Genomic DNA, 19,320 nt, shown 5'->3' on the forward strand with positions numbered 1-19,320 from the left:
AAATTCTTGATGCAAACATAGCACCATCTGTTAAAAAGCTGAAGTTGAAAAAAAAGATGGCTTCTGCAAATGGATAATGATCCTAAATACATGTCAAAATCCACAATAGGCTACCTCAAAAGTCACAAGCTGAAGGTTTTACAATGGCCCTGACAATCATATGATCTGAACATCATTGAAAATCTGAGGCTAGACCTGAAAATAGCAGTGCGTGCAAGACCAAGGAATCTCACAGAACTGAAAGAATTTTCAAAGGATGAATGGATGAAAATCCTTTGAAAACAAGAACTTAAGGACTCATGTCTGGCTGTAAACCACGTTTACAAGTTGTGATACTTGCAATTGGGGGTGCAATCAGGTACTGACCATGCAGGGTGCCCAAACTTTTTCATCGGCCCATTTTCCTTTTTGAAATTATTAAGATCTAAAACTTGAAAATATATATTTCTTTTGCCTAATAAACATATACAGTATATCTAAACATATTGTACAAATGCTACTCGCTTGGGAGTGATGTGAGTTATCACAGGAACCATTTCTATTTAAAAGTCTGGCTGGTTTATTTCCGTCTTCATAAACCACATCACAGGAAAGTTTAAATACATCCCTTATCCAACACAAAATGAAACATAAAACAAATGTCCATACAACAGTGTGGCTTCTCCACTTTGGTTAGAGTCCAGCTTCTTAGTCCTTTAGCAATCCCCACAATCTATGAAGTCTATACAACTATGTAAAATGAGACCTGCTAATCTCACGCAGGGTTCTCCAATGTGAACCACATCCAAGGGTGGAGATATGGTGAGCAGATGTTCTGCTCTAACTCTTCAGCTGCTCACATTAAGACTTGGCTCTGTCATGGCCAATTAACCCCTTCAGTACTATGTGCACTAGAATATTACTTCTGGACATTCACCTTTGAGATATATATCTCCCATCCACAATGTGTCCACCAGTCAACTTACATACCTCTCACTCTGCCTAAAGCCGTGAAGCTTGTCATCTTCTACCAGATACAGTATTTTCAAGAGAGCATCGGCTTTACCATGTGTTATGATTAGAGATGGACGAACCCAAACAATAATTTCAGCATCCATACAGAACACCTACTGTTTGGACATGGACACCGAACACACGCTTTACAAGGAAGTTTGTGTTACTATTCGGGTGCAGCCCCCTGAACTCCAGGTGTCACGCTGTCAAATACATGACAGTGACAAAATCTTTACTGCCTGTCAAACAGCCGCAGTTCCCAAGCTGGGACCCCCTATTCTTGATAACCAACCTTGCTAATGCTGACAGCTGAAGGTTGAAGCCCTAAACTGTCAGTTTTGCCTGGCTGGTTATGAAAAATACAAGGGAACCCATGCCATTTTTTTTTAAATTATTTATTTACAGCGCAGACGCCAGCTGATGAATACTCTCATCGGTCGCTCCTGCTCTCACTGTTATTAGTGACAACTTTATGCCTCTAATCACAGCTGCGTGCTCACGCTGTCGTTTGAGAGCATGGGGAACTGCGGCTGTCTGATCCGCGGTATTGATTTTACCGCTGATCCGAAACAGTGTTTGCCGCGCTGTCATGCACATCTCAGTATGGCAAACTCTGGAAGTTTGGTCCCCCCATTCAAGTGAATGGGACCCGGGTTTGTTACCCGAACCCAAACTTTTTTAACTGTTCCAGGGGTCTACCCATCTATAACTGTTAGAAGTCAGGTTCCTGCATCTGCTCTGCAGGAATCCAGGCCCTTACATTCTGCGGTCTCTTGCTCTTTATCTACCGCAGAGGAGATTGCCTTGCAGCTAATCTCTCCAGGGACTAAGTTCCTGTGTCCTCCTACTGAGCATGCTCATGAGACAGTTTCCCTTTGGAGATCGGGAGTCATGTGCTCAGGTCCTGCTCCAGATCTCATTGGTCCATCTTGGAGATCTGGAAGCTTCTGGAATGTCCCGGCTGCTATAAAAAGCAAGCATGGCCGTTCCACCATGCGCTAGTATAGACTATACTTCTATGTGCGAATGGTGACGGATGTATGATTCTGGAGACTGACTTATTATGAAACCACTTCCCTCTGATATTACGCATGTGGTTAGGGAATTAGTTCAGTAGTCTGCGCCAGTCTGTGGCAAGCCTTAGGCCACTGTGCACACCGCACCTCTGCGCTAGCGTCCGACATAGCGCCTGCTTTGTAGCTGTGTCGTCCAGCGGCAGTGTCCTGCACCGCGCTGCAGTTACAGCCCTTCTTGGCGTTCGCAGTAGCGACGCCACACACACACGGTAGGTCTAGATGGACGCAGCCCCTCTGTCTTAGTTTCTGCTCCTGTGATCTTATACCGTGTGTGCATTTACCTGAGGCCTGTGACTCTAACAGGCTCAGCCTTTTGTATGTTTTTGTTGCGGCGCCTCTGTGTGTGAACAGAGCCCGCTTTGCGCACTACGAGTGAATTTGATCCCGTGCGCATTATATCACCATATTGCTCGTCTGCCATTACTCAGCAGTGGTTGTAACACCTACTGGACCCCGAGCGGCGAACGCACTTTATTATTATTTTTATTTAGTGCGTTCCGCCATTCCTAACAATAACTATGATGCTGGAGTAACACTGCTGGAAATCAATGGCTGAAGGAGCAAAAGCAGAAACAGCAAGAGGTAATAGATTTTCTTGTAGATAGCAAAGGGTTGTAGGAAACAATCCAGATTTAAAAGAGAACAGTCAGGGTAAGAAAGTTCAGGAGCTGGAGCCTGGAACTAGACACACAGATAGAAAAAATACTCAAGCAACGAGTGAGAGATCCATGTGGTTTTAAGAAGGCCCAAACAAGAAACAAGATGGATTTCACAGATTCAGAATCTGCCATCTTAAAGGGCAATTGCAGAACACAACTGGAACTTCCAGTGATAACTCATGGGATTGCAGCATTAAGTTGAACAATAGCAGACACTAGTGATCAAACTAGAGAAGGACAACAGGAGTCCTGACATCATGAATTCTCAGCTCTCTATGGTCTAAAGACGCTACTGAACTCTGCAGTCTTGTATGGCTTGGGATGGCTTGTACAATCTTTTGTTCAAAAGTATGTTTACTAAATACCCTTATTGTTATTATTACCTTTATGCATTATTTGCAGTTTATTTTTTAATTTTTTATTTTAGGATATTTGTGTTTTATGTTTTCTCTGTGTAATGGTCATGTGTTAATATGCACTTACATTGTGCCTACACATTAACTTACATTCTCAGTTCAGACTCCAGTTTTTTATTTTTTTTATTTTTTTTTGATTCCCGTAAACAATCTGACAGCTGTATTGTGCTGGTCGTTTAAAATAATTTTCATCTTTACTTATCCTCTGTTGCTTTCCTCTACAGTTTCTGGGCTTCTGTTTTGGTTGGTCTTTATACAACCTGTTAAGGGCAAGTAATTGTTTCAGCCAGTCATTGGCTGCAATGGTGACAGTGCAAGAGTCACAAGACTTTTTGGGCAACAGAGGAATGATGGTGTTTGCCAAAAATACAAAGGCAATGCTGGAGGAAAAGCATCAGGCAACTAATAAAGCATGTATGATTTAAAAAAAAAAAAAAAAATTAGAGTATCCTCCCTGTTTTTCAGGGGCTGCACCTATTGCCTAAACTAAATAACTTTGTACCATTATGAATATATATTAGAACTTTTATACACTTTGAATTGTGGGGTTCACTAATAAAAGTTTTTAGTCAATTGTCATTTGTGAGTAGTAATTTAGAGATACTGTATTACAGTTAATATATTACAAGTGATTTTTTTTTTTGAATATACAAAATACAGCTTCTAGGAGCAAGGTCAATTGACAAGAGAGAAATTGTTTCCATTCTGTAACAGTTCTTCCATGAAAGCTGTGTTATATCTTGTAAGAAATAAAATAATGAGACCATTACAGACTTCTTACTACAGTATATTAAAATATACTTGCCAGGCACTTGAACACTCCCATTGTTTTTTACTGTGTTTTGTGTCTAACTGCTTCATTATGGCATATCATTTTCTATCTACTTCCAAAAATACTTTTTTTCTAAATGTATTTGATTGCTCAAGTTTTCATTAGTTGGTAATAAATGTCAATCATAATTTGTTTTCATGCAAAGGTCTGTTAAAATACTTTATAAAAGTGATTACAGTCTTGTTTGCAGAATTCTAATATGCAATTAACTGAATATTAGATGATGCATTACTGGTCTGACATCAGAAGTATAATTTCTTTTCATTTTGCCAATTCAGCACAAACAGGCAGTGATGCAAGTCTATAGTAAGACATTTTTGTTGTGCTAGAGATAAAGAGATTGATCAAATGAGCAATCAAATAAGCAAATGATAACCTATCAACAGGTTGGGTGACAACTTGGTGATTGCTAGGGCCCCACAACTGGGACACCCTAGGATTCCAAGTAGAGAGCTATAAAGTGACCCATTTAAATAAAGTTATTGCTGCACATGCCCACCGTCACTTTATTAATTGTCCATGGGACTACTGGCAATAGCTGAGAACTGTATTCAGCCGTCTTGAGCAATCCAGTGGAGTAGTTGTGCACATGCTTGGCTATCAATAGATTTAGACACTTCAGAACCCTATTCTATCCTGTGGATAGATGAATACTTGCTAAGTTGGGACCAGTGGCACAACAATCATCCAATGGGCACCAGTGTAAAATTTGGGCTTATTCCATTCCCCTACCTACATGTAGGTCAGATCTATTAGCATTTATAGTGTTTTAAATCCAATAAAGACATACGTATTGCCACCCCACATAGTGTAATAAAATTGCCCATCCTGTATTAATATCACCAATCCTTCACCCCTTCCTGGTAAAATGTCCTCCATTCTGTTCCCATTCAAGCAATAATGTCCAACATCCTGTGCCCTTTCCAGTAAAAATGTTCCCCACCCTGGGCCTTGTCCTGGTGTAATGTCCCCCAACCTGAGCTCCTTTCTGTAATAATGTCCCTATCCTGGCTCCTTCCTGGTATAATGCCCCATCCTGGGCTCCTTTCAGTAGTATATGTCCCTCACACTTAGCCACTTCCAGTAATATTTGTCCTACAGCCTGGGCTCATCCAGTAATGTATGTCCCCCCTTCCAGCAATAATATATATCCCCCATCCTGGGCTCATCCCGGTATAATGCCCCAGCTCCTGGGCACATAATAATGTAATAACACTCCCTGTTTTGCCACAGTTCTTGAACACATTTAAAGAAAAACATCAATCTTATCATCTTCTCTTCCTCCCACGATGAATAGTTCCTACCTCTATAGCCATTGCAGGGGCTGACATCTAATGACATCAGCTGACAGCCTCTGAATGGCCGGTGGCTTGTATTGTGATGCAGGGACCCAGCAGGTCTCTGCTCCACAATGCATTTTAGCTGAATGTATGTCCTTGGTGCACATTCATCTGAAATATTCACTGACGGTGGGACCTGCATGGGCGCAGTCATACCCTCTGTGACCACAATAATAATGCCCCTGGAAGAGACAGTCATGTTGAAATTAAACAGTGCACGAAAATGTGAAAAAACAATATCTAATTTATTTATTGTTGAATTTCTTACTTCTCAATGCCCCTTGATTAGTTTATTATTCCTTAGTTATAAACAATGTACGACAAAAGCTCTAGCCAGCAGATAGAAAAAGCAAGTCAATTGCAATCTTGCTTATTTTCATGGTATCTAAGTTTAACATTTTCAACCATAAGAATAACTCCAACTTCACTGCTGTGCTCACTGATCCTCAGTGTTCAGCAGAACTACCAACCTTCTATTTTAAGTGCAGGCAATAGTCAAAGGAGACTTTTGTGACCAACAGTCACAAGAGTACACCCTTCCTCATGAGTCATAGAAATGCCTCATTATTCTCCCATTGTAAAACTGGGGTTCTTCTCCTCCCACTGCAGTCACAATAGTAAATTTTACCCAGTAGTTACAGAAATATCATTATTGTCTCCTTTAGTAGTGACTACCCTGCATCACATTTTTTTAATATTCAAAGTGGGGAATTTCCTTTCACCTATTATGAAAGTGTTTCCCCAATTTAACTAGTTATTACAGAGTGATTCTATCTCTCATTTCAGATCAATATAGGAAACGAATGCTGCAGATATATATATATATATATATATATATATATATATATATATATTTTCTACTTTATCAAATACAATTTCCTATGCTAGGTGCACTAACTTTTTGTTTTACAATAAGCCTGCAAACAGGTTTTCATCTTTAATGCTTATTGTAGACCCTAGACTCTCCTATATCAACTTTATTAGCTCTGCCCTTTTGACATTCTTTACATTATATCCATGAGAAAAGTCTGAGGTCCTAGTAGAATTTTATGGAGAGCAATTTTTTCAATACTCCTCATTCTATTTTCAAAGACAACATAAAGCCACAATTGCTTACATTTTGCTTTGTTTCTGTGGCCAATATGGATCTTTTGTTTTACAACTGAAATTATAATTTTCTTTTGACATTAAAGTGATTTAGACTGTAGATTGGGAATGGCATAAAAAGCACATAAAATTGATCTAACTGCAAAGATTAACAAAGAATATCATTAGAATGTTGTGATGGACAAAAAGTGATCTGTTTAGGGAAAAGTGATTACAAAAATGAAATTATGTTTTTACAAATTATACCACATGCCATATAGTTATTATAGATAGATATTTGTAGAATACAAATCTATACACGTTGTTTTAATATTGCACAATAAAATAACATATGACATAAGGAATGACTTCTGACCCCCAAAAACAATTTTTTTTGTATCCCCCACGACTTTTTATAGTGTCTAACACCAAATTTACCCTAAATGACAGTAACATAAAAACAAATATCCACAATAAACTTTTTTTTTTTGCGCTTTCATTTTTTCCTCACCTTCTTCCAAGAGCTATGATAACTTATTTATTTTTCTATTTGTTAGAAGTATGAGGGATTGTTTTTCATGGGACAAACTGCAAACTGTATTGTAGCTTTGTATTACTCTACCATGCAACTCTGCCATTGTTGTTTTTTTTATCTTTACGGTATTTTTTGTGCAGTAAAATGACATGGAAACATTATTTCCAGTTCAGTATAATTATGGCAATCCATGCCATCCATCATTTTTTTCCATTTAAGTGATTAAAAAATTAAGAATTCTGTAAAAGCAATTTTTTGCTTTATGTCACAATTTTCATAGACTCAAAGTTTTTATTTTTTCTGTTGATGGAGCCAAGTGAGGACTTGTTTTGCGTGGTTAGCCAATGTTTTTATTGATACCAATTTAGGGTACCTCCAATCTCAGTATCACAGTATGTAGGAAACCTGTGGCTTAGCTTCACAGAAGCACTAAGATGGAAGCTATCGGACCTCTGGCTGTCAACTGCTCAATTTAAATGCCACTGTCACAAATTGACAACATCTAAATGGTTAACAGCTGCAGCTGGAGCTCAGCTTTGGCCACAGTTGTTTGACCCAAATTCTGGAGCCCCCCTAACTCCTGAGCTCCCCTCACACCTGTGAACCAGTGTCCAGGATTTCTATTTATGTCTTAATGCAGGAAACGGTTAAATACTTTATAACCAACCAAGCCCATTGATGACCCCTGGTAAACAGTATTGGGGGGAACAAAACTGAATCTAACATTTAAACCTGATGGAAACATCCTGCTTAAAATGTACGAAGCCGAGTTTCCTGATTTCCGATTGTGTCAGCTACATGACAGACATTGCATCCTTCTTTATAGTTCAATGGCAAATTAATGTAGGCAGATTGCTTTGACATTGGGGAATAAATATAGAATGTCTTCTGTGTGGGACTCACCTAGCCTCATTTTTCAGGCTCATCAGCTATAACTTCTACAACTTGCTGTAAACTGAGATGAAGATTGTCTCATCTCATTGATTTATTGCTACCAGCACTCTTTGGCCGTACATTAAGACATGAAGTCAAAGTGTGCCTCACCTGACTCCCCTATAAAAATGATCACTAGGCTGATTACTCATGACTATAATTATGTGAATAATGTGAGATGAATTTACATTCCAAGAGTCCAAAGGAAACAACATGCTAAAGTCCAACATGGCATATGCTTCTTTTGACATATTTCTGGAGACCACAATGCTACCTCCAGACATATTAGATAACCAGCTAAAAGTAAAAATATTGGCATCTTCATCTAATATTTGATAATATGTATGACTGGATGTGACTTTTTAAAATTATTTTGCTTGCATGCACCATATTCTTTTTATTCGAAATAGCTTAACTTTCCTATGTCATAAATCTGAAGGTAGCTATAAAACATGACATACTAGCATGCTGTAAAGAGCCAAAGCAAGCACTGAAACAAAACAACTATTTAATGCAGAAATGTGCAATCATATAGATATGTATAAATATACAGTATTTCTTAAATCATATTTGTTTGTAGATTTCAAGCATATACAGATGTAATCTAAGATTTACCTTTACGTCATTGCTGTTCATTCGAGTTCCCTCTTTGCCTACGAAAATGTCATCAATGTCCACGAGAATAAAGCGATCCAGTGACAGGGTGAATTTCTTCTCAGTAAGAAAAGATAAAGCATCCACAAAAATAAGCTTGTGTAACCAAAAGTTCAAATTATTGCCAAAGAAAATCCTTTGAATACCATCATGAAGACCCAGGTCATGAATAATTGTTGTAAATAAGGATATTTTAGAAAGTTGTGGTTGGGCACCAACAGGCATCTTTATTTTTGAAAAAACGATGGGTTGGTATTGCGAACTGTTAACCTCAAAAACTGTCCATTCATTTTCAAGTGAAAGTCCTTTGCCTGTTTTGGAAGGTTTAGTAATATGAAGTAAAGGTGTGTTGGGATTAATACAAAAGTTTTTCACTGCCATATTGCTGTGGATCGTAAATGGGAAGCCCTTGGGATGAAAATTTTGAATGTTGTTTTCTGTACCCTTAAGAAAACCAATAATATTAACTCCATATTGAAGACAGTATTTATCCAGAAGTTCCTTATTCCATGTGTCCATGTTTATGTACTTCATAAAATTTTCATATATAATAAGTGCATATTTTCCAACACGATTTTCTGTAAGTGGTGGAAGGTCACCCTTTCCAGGAGCTATTTCTGTATGGAACTTAAATCTAATGGATTCCAGAATACCAATAATGTCTTGTCCAAGTTGAGAATATTGACTCTCTATAAAAACCAATACAATAGGCTCCATTTTTAATGAAAGAGAAGGTTTTACAGTTCTCTGTTCTAAAAGTTTATATGGCAGAGATTCAATTTCTCCGCACTCTATTTCCATTGTAGCCTCAGAAATGTCATTGTCCTGTTTATATCCCGTGTATAAATAATAGGCGGAAATTACAATGCTTACCATGCAAAAAGAGGCAAGCAGAAGGATTGTTCTTTGAAAATGCCTGTGAAATTTCATGATATAATTCATCTTGGGCTAATTGTTGTAAAGAGTTTCAGAGATCAAACAAGATTTAGTATCTCATTTCAGTCCAGTCAAATAATTTATGTAACCATTGCAGCACATCTGTCGCTTCCTAAAACACTTCAGAGAAAGTGAAAACTGGAAGAGAGAAAAAGAAAAAAATTGCATCACTTTATTTGTGCTGTTATTACATCTTATGTGTTACAAAGTTTGCAATTTATAAGTAAATATTATATGCATTATTTTTTACATGTAGAGCTTATTGCTCTTTGAGTTTAAATGTCTAGAAACATTCTTAAAGGGGTTGTCCAGGTTTGGCATGAAAGTCAGCATTTGCTTTACGTGACTGTAGACTTGTGAATCCTCACAGCTAACACACTGTGCGCTGTCAGAATTCTCCACTACTTCTGGCCACATTCCGACTAGACATGCTTGGCCTCACTGCATAATTCTTTGGCTAATAATTAGTATTGTATATCAAATATGCAAATAACATCTTTCATGTAAAACTCTTATGGACCAATTGATTTAAGCGAACATGCGTACTGTTACAAGAATGTTACATTGATTCATACTGCTTTCATAGCCTAACTTAAAGAAGCAATCATTTTTTAACTGCTGAACCTGTGTAAATCTACCTTTTGTATAGTATAAATGAGTGCATGTATGTATGTATGTATGTATGTATATATATATATATCTACTATATAATCGTCTAATTCTGTCTGTCTGTCTGTAATGGAAATCCCGCGTCGCTGATTGGTTGGCACAGACCGACCGCGAATTGGCGCAGAATTTGTATGACGCATGCCACCGCTACTGTCGAGAGATCTGCGGCGCTAGCCTCTGATCTCCCGACGGTTGCCAAGGGTCATCTCCTGACGCACGGAGGTCAGCGGCGACACAGCCGGGAGATGACCGGCACAGCGCTCAATGGCGGATGGTACCCAGGGTCCGGAGGAGAGGAGACTCTCCTCCAGGCCCTGGGTACCATAAACCTGTAAAAAATAAAATCAAAATAAAAAATAGTGATATACTCACCTTCCGATGGCCCCCGGACTCTTTCCCTCCTCTCATCACGCGTCCGGCATTTTCCGATCCCAATAATGCTTTACGCGAAAGAGCGCTGATAACACTGCGCTCTCGCGAGAGTGACGTCATATACGGTCCTTCTCGCTAAGCATTACTGGGACCGGAAGATGCCAGGAGCGTGGAGAGGAGGTCGGGGGCCGTCGGAAGGTGAGTATATCTATTTGTAACAGAAATCCCATGTGCAGAGCAATGTGCCCTCCCGATGCGATAGCATCGGGCCTCCATCTAGTATATATATATCTATAATAATAAATGCCCTAAGCAGCTTCCGGTTGTAACAACTTCCATCCAGTTGTAACCGGTGACGTCACCGCACACCTCTTTCCATGTTAACCCTCAACACACACACTCCTCTCACCTTTTACCATCTCCACTCACGTCCACTCACTCTTTCACTCCACATACGACCCTTTCTCTCACTCCGTCTCTCATACTCACGCCGTCATCACCGCTGATCCACGATCCCCGACATCTTCTTCCGCCGGCGCCATCCTGGATCCAGACGTCCTCCACGCCGGCGACATGTTCTTGCAGCGACGCCATTTTGGATCGGCGAAATCCTGCGATAGTCAAGATGGCGTCGCCGCAAGAACATGTCGCCGGTGAGGACGACGTCGGGTTCCAAAATGGCGTCGGTGAAAACTCGCGAGATTTCGCCAACGCCATTTTGGTTCCCGACGTCGTCCACGCCGGCGACATGTTCTTCCGGCGACGCCATCTTGAGTATCGCGGGATTTCACGATACTCAAGATGGCGTCGCCGCAAGAACATGTCGCCGGCGTGGACAACGTCTGGATCCAGGATGGCGCCGGCGGAAGAAGATGTCGGGGATCGTGGAGCAGCGGCGATGACGGCGTGAGTATGAGAGACGGAGTGAGAGAAGGGGTCATATGTGGAGTGAAAGAGTGAGTGGAGATGGTGAAAGGTGAGAGGAGTGTGTGTGTTGAGGGTTAACATGGCAAGAGGTGTGATGCTATCGCATCCTCCCGATGCGATAGCATCGGGCCATAATCTAGTATATATATATATATATATACATATATATAAATATACGCACATACATACATACAGTGAAGGAAATAATTTGATCCTGTGCTGATTTTCTAAGTTTGCCCACTGACAAAGATATGAACAGTCTGTAATTTTAAGGGTGGGCTAATTTTAACATTGAGAGATAGAACTTCAAAAATAAAATCCAGAAAATCACATTGTATAAATTATATAAATTTATTTGCATTTTGCAGTGAGAAACCGTTGTTGGCAAGCACAGCAGTCAGATGTTTTTTGTAGTTGATGATGAGGTTTGCGCACATGTCCAGATGAATTTTGGTCTATTCCTCTTTGCAGATCATCTCTAAATAATTAAGATTTTGAGGCTGCTGCTTGGCAACTCGGAGCATCAACTCAGACTCAGCTATGACCCATTTTTAATGTCCTGGCGGAGAGAAGGAGGTTGTCACTCAGGATTTTACAGGACATGGCTCCATCCATTCTCCCATTGATGTGGTGAAGTAGTCCTGTGCCCTAAGCAGAGAAACACCCCCAAAACCCATTTCCACCTCCATGCTTGACAGTCATAGGCAGAATTTCTCTTTCTCCAAACACAGTGAGTTGAGTTAATGCCAAAGAGCTCAATTTTTGTCTCATCTGACCACAGCACCTTCTCCCAATCACTCACAGAATCATCCAGGTGTTCATTGGCGAACTTCAGACGGGCCTGCACATGTGCCTTCTTGGGGAGGGGGACCTTGCGGGCACTGCATGATTTTAATCCTTTACGGTGTGATGTGTTACCAATGGTTTTCTTGGTGACTGTGGTTCCAGCTGCCTTGAGATCATTAACAATTTCCCCCCGTGTAGTTTTAGGCTGATCTCTCATCTTCCTTATGATCAGGAATAGCCCACGAGGTGAGATTTTACATGGTGCCCCAGATCGATGTCGATTGACAGTCATTTTGTATTTCTTCCATTTTTTTACTATTGCACCAACAGTTGTCTCCTTCTCACTCAGAGTCTTACTTATGGTTTTGTAGCCCATTCCAGCTTTGTGCAGGTCTATGATCTTATCCCTGACATCCTTAGAAAGCTCTTTGGTCTCGCCCATGTTGTAGAGGTTAGAATCTGACTGATTTATTGAGTCCGTGGATAGGTGATAAGGTGACTATGTAAGACAGCTGTCTTTAATGCAGGTAATTAGTTGATATGGAGCATCTAACTGATCTGTAGGAGCCAGAACTCTTAATGGTTGGTAGGGGATCAAATACTTATACAAATACTTATTTCTCATTGCAAAATGGAAATAAATTTATATAATTTGTACAATGTGATTTTCCGGATTATATTTTTGATATTCTATCTCTCAAGGTTAAATTTATCATAGCCTTAAAATTATAGACTGTTCATGTCTCTGTCAGTTGGCAAACTTACAAAATCAGTAAGGGATCAAATAATTATTTCCATCACTGTATACTCATATATAGTAATCTTCCCTGGTTTTCAGCAATGCTCTGGATCTCTTCTTACTCACATGATGGCAACTTGGACTTTGATTCTGGGGTTTATGTGAGAACCAGAAGTCACTTTTAGGCCATGTTCGCACATTCAGTATTTGGCCAGTATTTTACCTCATTATTTGTGATCCAAAATCAGGAGTGGAACAGTCAGAGGAAAGTATAATAGAAACACGTCACCATTTCTATATTTATCACCCACTCCTGATTTTGGCTTACATATGCTGATGTAAAAATACTGGCCAAATACCGAACGTGTGAACGTGGCTATGCAATGTAAGACTATAGAATCGGATTCTGAAGCTTATTTATTTATGCTCTATCCCACAACCTGCTTGTCTCTTCGGAAAACTATATATTTAGCATTGAATATATTATCCTAAATTAATATTTTAATTGCTACACCATAAAATATATTTTCATTATAAGATTGGTTTAGCTTGAAAAATTAGCAGAGAATTGGTGCTCTAATCTTGAGATGACCATTCATGATTATTTATCATAGCTGAAAAACTAACAAGGAATCCTCAGCATCACTGCAGAGGAAATAAAACATTTCAAGGAGCTTATTTCATGCTGTAGTCAGCACTGGAGTTAAATGACCCTAGGTAGGAGTTATCTTTAAGCCTGGCTGTGTCACAGTATTATACAGCTGGCATTCTCAAGAGGTTCACTTCATTGTAATAGCAAGGCAACTCATGGAAACAACCTGCTCACCATTAATATGACACATGGCAGGAATGGGTGAAAAGTAACATGACTGGCCAAAAGAAAGCAATATATTTAGTAGGTTAAAGATATTTGTACAAAAAGTAAGCATACAGTAGATAATTCAGAGTCCTTTAAAGACGACATGTAACCCAGTCCAAAATGATCAGCCCTCATTTTTATTATATTTCTGCTGCTAGCGTTATTATTCCATTTTTTAAAAATCTGCAATACAGTACCAGAGATATGGGCTTTCTTATTTAGCACTGCTTTTTATGGTTTTTACTAAAGGGGCATGGCTCGCTGTGTTCTCTTAGGGCATGTCTAAAGGCTGCTCTGCATTATGACACTTCAATCCTCATCCCCTGGGTAAGACTGTAAAAAATGGCACTAAAATAAATGTGGCTGTATCAAAGGAACAACTTTAATGCTGGTTAAGAAAGTTAGCTTGCATCATTGCTAGCAGATTGTTAGGTGTTGGGATTTTCCCACTGCACAGGATGGATCCCAAGCATTGTCTGGCCCTGCAGTCTCCCATTTGGGTCCAGCTACTGAGACTGCTGCTCAGCGCAGGCGTCAGTCCCGGTGTCTTGCTCAGGTTCATGTCATGCATTTGGTTACTGCTCACTCTCCAGCTAAGGCCTCTTTCACACTTCAGTTTTTTGCATCAGTCAAAATCCGCCAAAAGGACGGATGCTGGATCCGTTTTAGAACTGATGACAACGGATGCCACCCAAAAACGGATCCGCAAAATGAAGAATTTTAAAGGAATCGCAGCCTGGAAAAGGAGAGAGAGAGAGAGAATTTTTTTTGTCCGGCACCCAGAAAGAATGTCGGGTTAAATTACTGCCTCTTTCACACTTCAGTTTTTTTGCATCAGTTCAAATCCGCCAAAAAGTCATACAAGCGGATCCATTGTTAACTGATGTGAACGGATGGCACAGGATCCGTTTTTAGACGGATCCTGAAAATGCGGAAATTTAAAGGAAATGCTGGCCGGGAAGAGGAGAGAGAGAGAGAGAATTTTTGTTTTGTCCGGCACCCAGAAAGAATTTCGGGTTAAATTAGTGTCTGGAGGATCCGCCAGAGAAAAAAACGTTACAAGGTCCGTTTTGAAATCTTTGAGGATGGTGACGGACAGCAACTTTTGGCGGATCCTCAAAAAAAACGGATGCAACAGACAGCAATCCGTCACAATCCGCCATTAATGCAAGTCAATGGGGAAAAAAATGGATCCTCAAAAAAAATTTGAGGATCCGTTTTTTTCAAAACCTGGCGGATTGTGACTGATTGTAAAAAACGGAAGTGTGAAAGAGGCCTAAGCCTTTAGTAACAAGTGGCATACAGGTGCAGCCTTGCACTCTGGAGGCTAAGTCCAGAGATCACCTTACTGAACCTGTCCATGATGTGGTGTCTTCCTATTGGAGGTCGGACGTCTGCTGCTCTGGTGATGTGGCAGCTTTGGACTGGTCCGTGGGCAAGGTCCTGCCCATCTAGACATGAGCATGATGTATAAAAGGCTCTCAGAGGCGCATGCCGGTGTGCTAGTATCATTTATGGTTGATGTGTGTGAGTGGATATGCTACCACTCTGTATGCACGTGTGTGTTTAGTTACCTCTTGAGTTTTAGCCAGTTAGGGATTTTTGTACCCGCTTGGCTTAGCATCTGTTTCCCACATGTGTGCAGTTAGCACAGTGGACGTACAGAGCAAGTTCCAACCAAAGAGCTGAGCTCCCCTGTGAAGTCTACAGGGTTTGTAGCTAGCATCAGTTTTTGTATTTTTCTTATGACTCAGCATCTGTTTTCGCCAGTTACAGAGCAAGCACAACCCTTTATCTCTGCCTCTCCGTGAAGCAAACAGAGCTGAGTGTTGTGTGTCTGTTCATACTGCGTGGGGTTAATGCAGTCCTATTAAGGAGTTGTCGCTGTCTTTACTGTAGTTCATCATTGTTCACATTAGCAACAGTTTTACATCTGCATGGTGGACCCCATATTGTGATCGCACTATATTATTTATTTTATCTAGTGCGATCCGCCACCCCTAACACAGATGATGGCTGTATCATTTGCCCCTAACAGCCACTCTGTGACAGCATAATTTTACAGCATGTTCCGGTATGTGCACTGAACCACCCATCGTTGCACATTGTTGTGCCCCTGACCTGAGTTGGCATGACAGCCGGGAGTCTGCTAAAGACCGCAGTACCTATTATTATGGTTTTAATGTGAAAGCCCATGGCTGGCATTCATAAGAGGCCATGATATTTGGTATTGACAGCTTTAACCCCTTAAGCCCCAAGGGTGGTTTGCACGTTCATGATTGGGCCAATTTTTGCAATTCTGACCACTGTCCCTTTATGAGGTTATAACTCTGAAACGCTTCCATGGATCCCAGTGATTCTGACATTGTTTTCTCGTAACATATTGTACTTCATGTTAGTGGTAAAATTTCATTCATATAACTTGCGTTTATTTGTGAAAAAAATGGAAATTTTGCGAAAATTTTGAAAATTTCGCAATTTTCCAAATTTGAATTTTTATGCCCTTAAATCACAGAGATACGGCACAAAAAAAACTTAATAAGTAACATTTCTCACATGTTTACTTTACATCAGCACAATTTTGGAACCAAAATTTTTTTTTGTTAGGAAGTTATAAGGGTTAAAAATTGGCCAGCAATTTCTCATTTTTGCAACACCATTTTATTTTTACGGACCACATCACATTTGAAGCCACTCTGAGGGGTCTATATGATAAAAAAATACCCAAAATTGACACCATTCTAAAAACTGCACCCCTTAAGGTGCTCAAAACCACATTCAAGAAGTTTATTAACCCTTTAGGTGCGTCACAGGAATTTTTTGAATATTTAAAAAAATGAACAATTAACTTTTTTTCACAAAAAAAATAATTCAGGTTCAATTTTTTTTATTTTACCAAAGGTAACAGGAGAAATTGGGCTGCAAAAGTTATTGTGCAATTTGTCCTGAGTACGCTGATACCTGTTTTGTGGGGGGGAACCACTGTTTCGGCACATTGCAGACCTCAGAAGGGAAGGAGCGCCGTTTGACTTTTTCAATGCAAAATAGGCTGGAATTCAGATCGGATGCCATGTCGCATTTGGAGAGCCCCTAATGTACCTAAACAGTGGAAACCCCCCACAAGTGACCCCATTTTGGAAACTAGACCCCCCAAGGAACTTATCTAGATATGTGGTGAGAACTTTGAACCCACAAGGGCTTCACAGAAGTTTATAACGTACAGCGGTACAATTAAAAAATCATATTTTTTCCACAAAAATGATCTTTTCACCCCCAATTTTTATTTTTCCAAGGGTAGCAGGACCCTAAAAGTTATTGTGCAATTTGTCCTGAATACGCTGATACCCCATATGTGGGTGTAAATGACTATTTGTGTGCATGGCAGAGCTCGGAAGGGAAGCAGCGCCATTTGACATTTTTGGCTGGAATTGAGATCGGACACCATGTCGTGATTGGAAAACCCCTGATGTACCAAAACAGTGGAAACCCCCACAAATGACACCATTTTGGAAACTAGACCCCCCAAGAACTTATCTAGATGTGTGGTGAGAACTTTGAACCCCCAAGGGCTTCACAGAAGTTTATAACATACAGCCGTACAATTAAGAAATCATATTTTTTCCACAAAAATGATCTTTTCACCCTCAATTCTTATTTTTCCAAGGGTAACAGGACCCTAATAGATATTGTGCAATTTGTCCTGGGTGCGCTGATACCCCACATGTGGGGGTAAACCACTATTTGCGCGCATGGCAGAGCTCGAAAGGGAAGCAGCGCCATTTGACTTTTTGGCTGGAATTGAGATCGGACACCATGTCGCGTTTGGAAAGCGCCTGATGTACCAAAACAGTAGAAACCCCCCACAAATGACACCATTTTGGAAACTAGACCCCCCAAGGAACTTATCTAGATGTGTGGTGAGCACTTTGAACCCCCCAGTGCTTCACAGAAGTTTATAACGCCCGGGCGTGAAAATAAAAAAATCACATTTTTTCCACAAACATGATCTTTTAGTCACCAATTTTTTTATTTTCCCAAGGGTACAAGGAGAAATTGGACCCCAAAAGTTGTTGTCCAATTTGTCCTGAGTACGCTGATATGCCATATGTGGGAGAAAACTACTGTATGGGCACACGTAGGGGCTTGGAAGGGAAGTAGTGACGTTTTGGAATGCAGACTTTGATGGAATGGTCTGCGGGTGTCATGTTGCTTTTGGAGAGACCCTGATGTACCTAAACAGTGGAAACCCCCCACAAGTGACCCCATTTTGGAAACTAGAACCCCTAAGGAACTTATTTAGATGTGTGATGAGCACTTTCAACCCCCAGTGCGTCACAGAAGTTTATAACGACCGGGCGTGAAAATAAAAATATCGTATTTTTTCAACAAACATCGTCTTTTAGTCCCCATTTTTTTTATTTTCCCAAGGGTAACAGGAGAAATTGGACCCCAAAAGTTGTTGTCCAATTTGTCCTGAGTAGAGTTGAGCGAAACGGGTCGAACAATTTCAAAAGTCGCCGACTTTTGGCAAAGTCGGGTTTCATGAAACGAAACCCGACCCTAGGATGAGGTCGGCCACGAGGTCGGCGACTTACGCGCCAAAGTCACTTTTCAAAAGTTTGTTTTGCGCTCTTTTTCAGCCAATCAGGATCCACGGACACTGTGGGCAACGTGATGACATAGGCAGGGGTCACCACCATCTTTCAGAAGGGCATGCAAGTGATTGGCTTGCTTTGGTGGGCGTCACAGGGGGTATAAAAGGGCGTGCACGCCGACCGCCATCTTACTTCTGCCGATCTCAGTATAGGGAGAGGTTGCTGATTCTGTAGGGAGAGCGTTAGGCAGGGAAGAAGACAAAAAAACTGCTTCTGCTGCTGGCGATTTGGCCTGCACAACACACCAGTCACTGTGTGTGCAGTGCAAGGGGAGGCTATATAGTGGTGTATCAGTGGTGTTGGTTGTTGGGCTGCCTTCTAAGGCTTCCTGACATTCCTGCATTGCTGTTTACCCACTGCTCCGCAAACTGCTTTTTTAAAAGCAATCCAATCTCCCTTATCCTCTAGTCACTTTTGTTACAGCTGTGCCATCGAGCCTGTGACATAGCGCTCAGATATCAGTGGGCCTCACACAATCCAAAAGTGTCCAGTGTCCAAAAGTGTGTGCAGAGATTCAAAATCTCCCTTATCCTCTAGTCACTTTGGTCACAGCTGTGCCATCGAGCCTGTCACATAGCGCTCAGATATTCATTGGGCCTCACACAATCCAAAAGTGTCCAGTGTCCAAAAGTGTGTGCAGAGATTCAAAATCTCCCTTATCCTCTAGTCACTTTGGTCACAGCTGTGCCATCGAGCCTGTCACATAGCGCTCAGATATCAGTGGGCCTCACACAATCCAAAAGTGTCCAGTGTCCAAAAGTGTGTGCAGAGATTCAAAATCTCCCTTATCCTCTAGTCACTTTGGTCACAGCTGTGCCATCGAGCCTGTCACATAGCGCTCAGATATTCATTG

The 19,320-nt window shown here is 40.6% G+C and overlaps 1 protein-coding gene across 2 annotated transcripts in view; it reads right to left on the reverse strand.

The window, feature by feature from the left end:
- LOC141086129 (bifunctional heparan sulfate N-deacetylase/N-sulfotransferase 3-like) overlaps positions 1–19,320 on the reverse strand; it is a 682,308-nt gene that overhangs the window by 546,067 nt on the left and 116,921 nt on the right. For both annotated transcript variants that reach the window (XM_073571870.1, XM_073571869.1), the window contains exon 2: positions 8,486–9,598. In XM_073571870.1, coding sequence (XP_073427971.1) covers positions 8,486–9,466 — 981 coding nt within the window. In that variant the 5' untranslated portion in view covers positions 9,467–9,598. The remainder of the gene's footprint in view (positions 1–8,485; positions 9,599–19,320) is intronic.

This window comes from Dendrobates tinctorius, unplaced genomic scaffold, assembly GCF_039654945.1.
Source record: "Dendrobates tinctorius isolate UK_male_01 unplaced genomic scaffold, ASM3965494v1 ptg000030l, whole genome shotgun sequence".
In the NCBI taxonomy this organism is placed as follows: domain Eukaryota; kingdom Metazoa; phylum Chordata; class Amphibia; order Anura; family Dendrobatidae; genus Dendrobates; species Dendrobates tinctorius.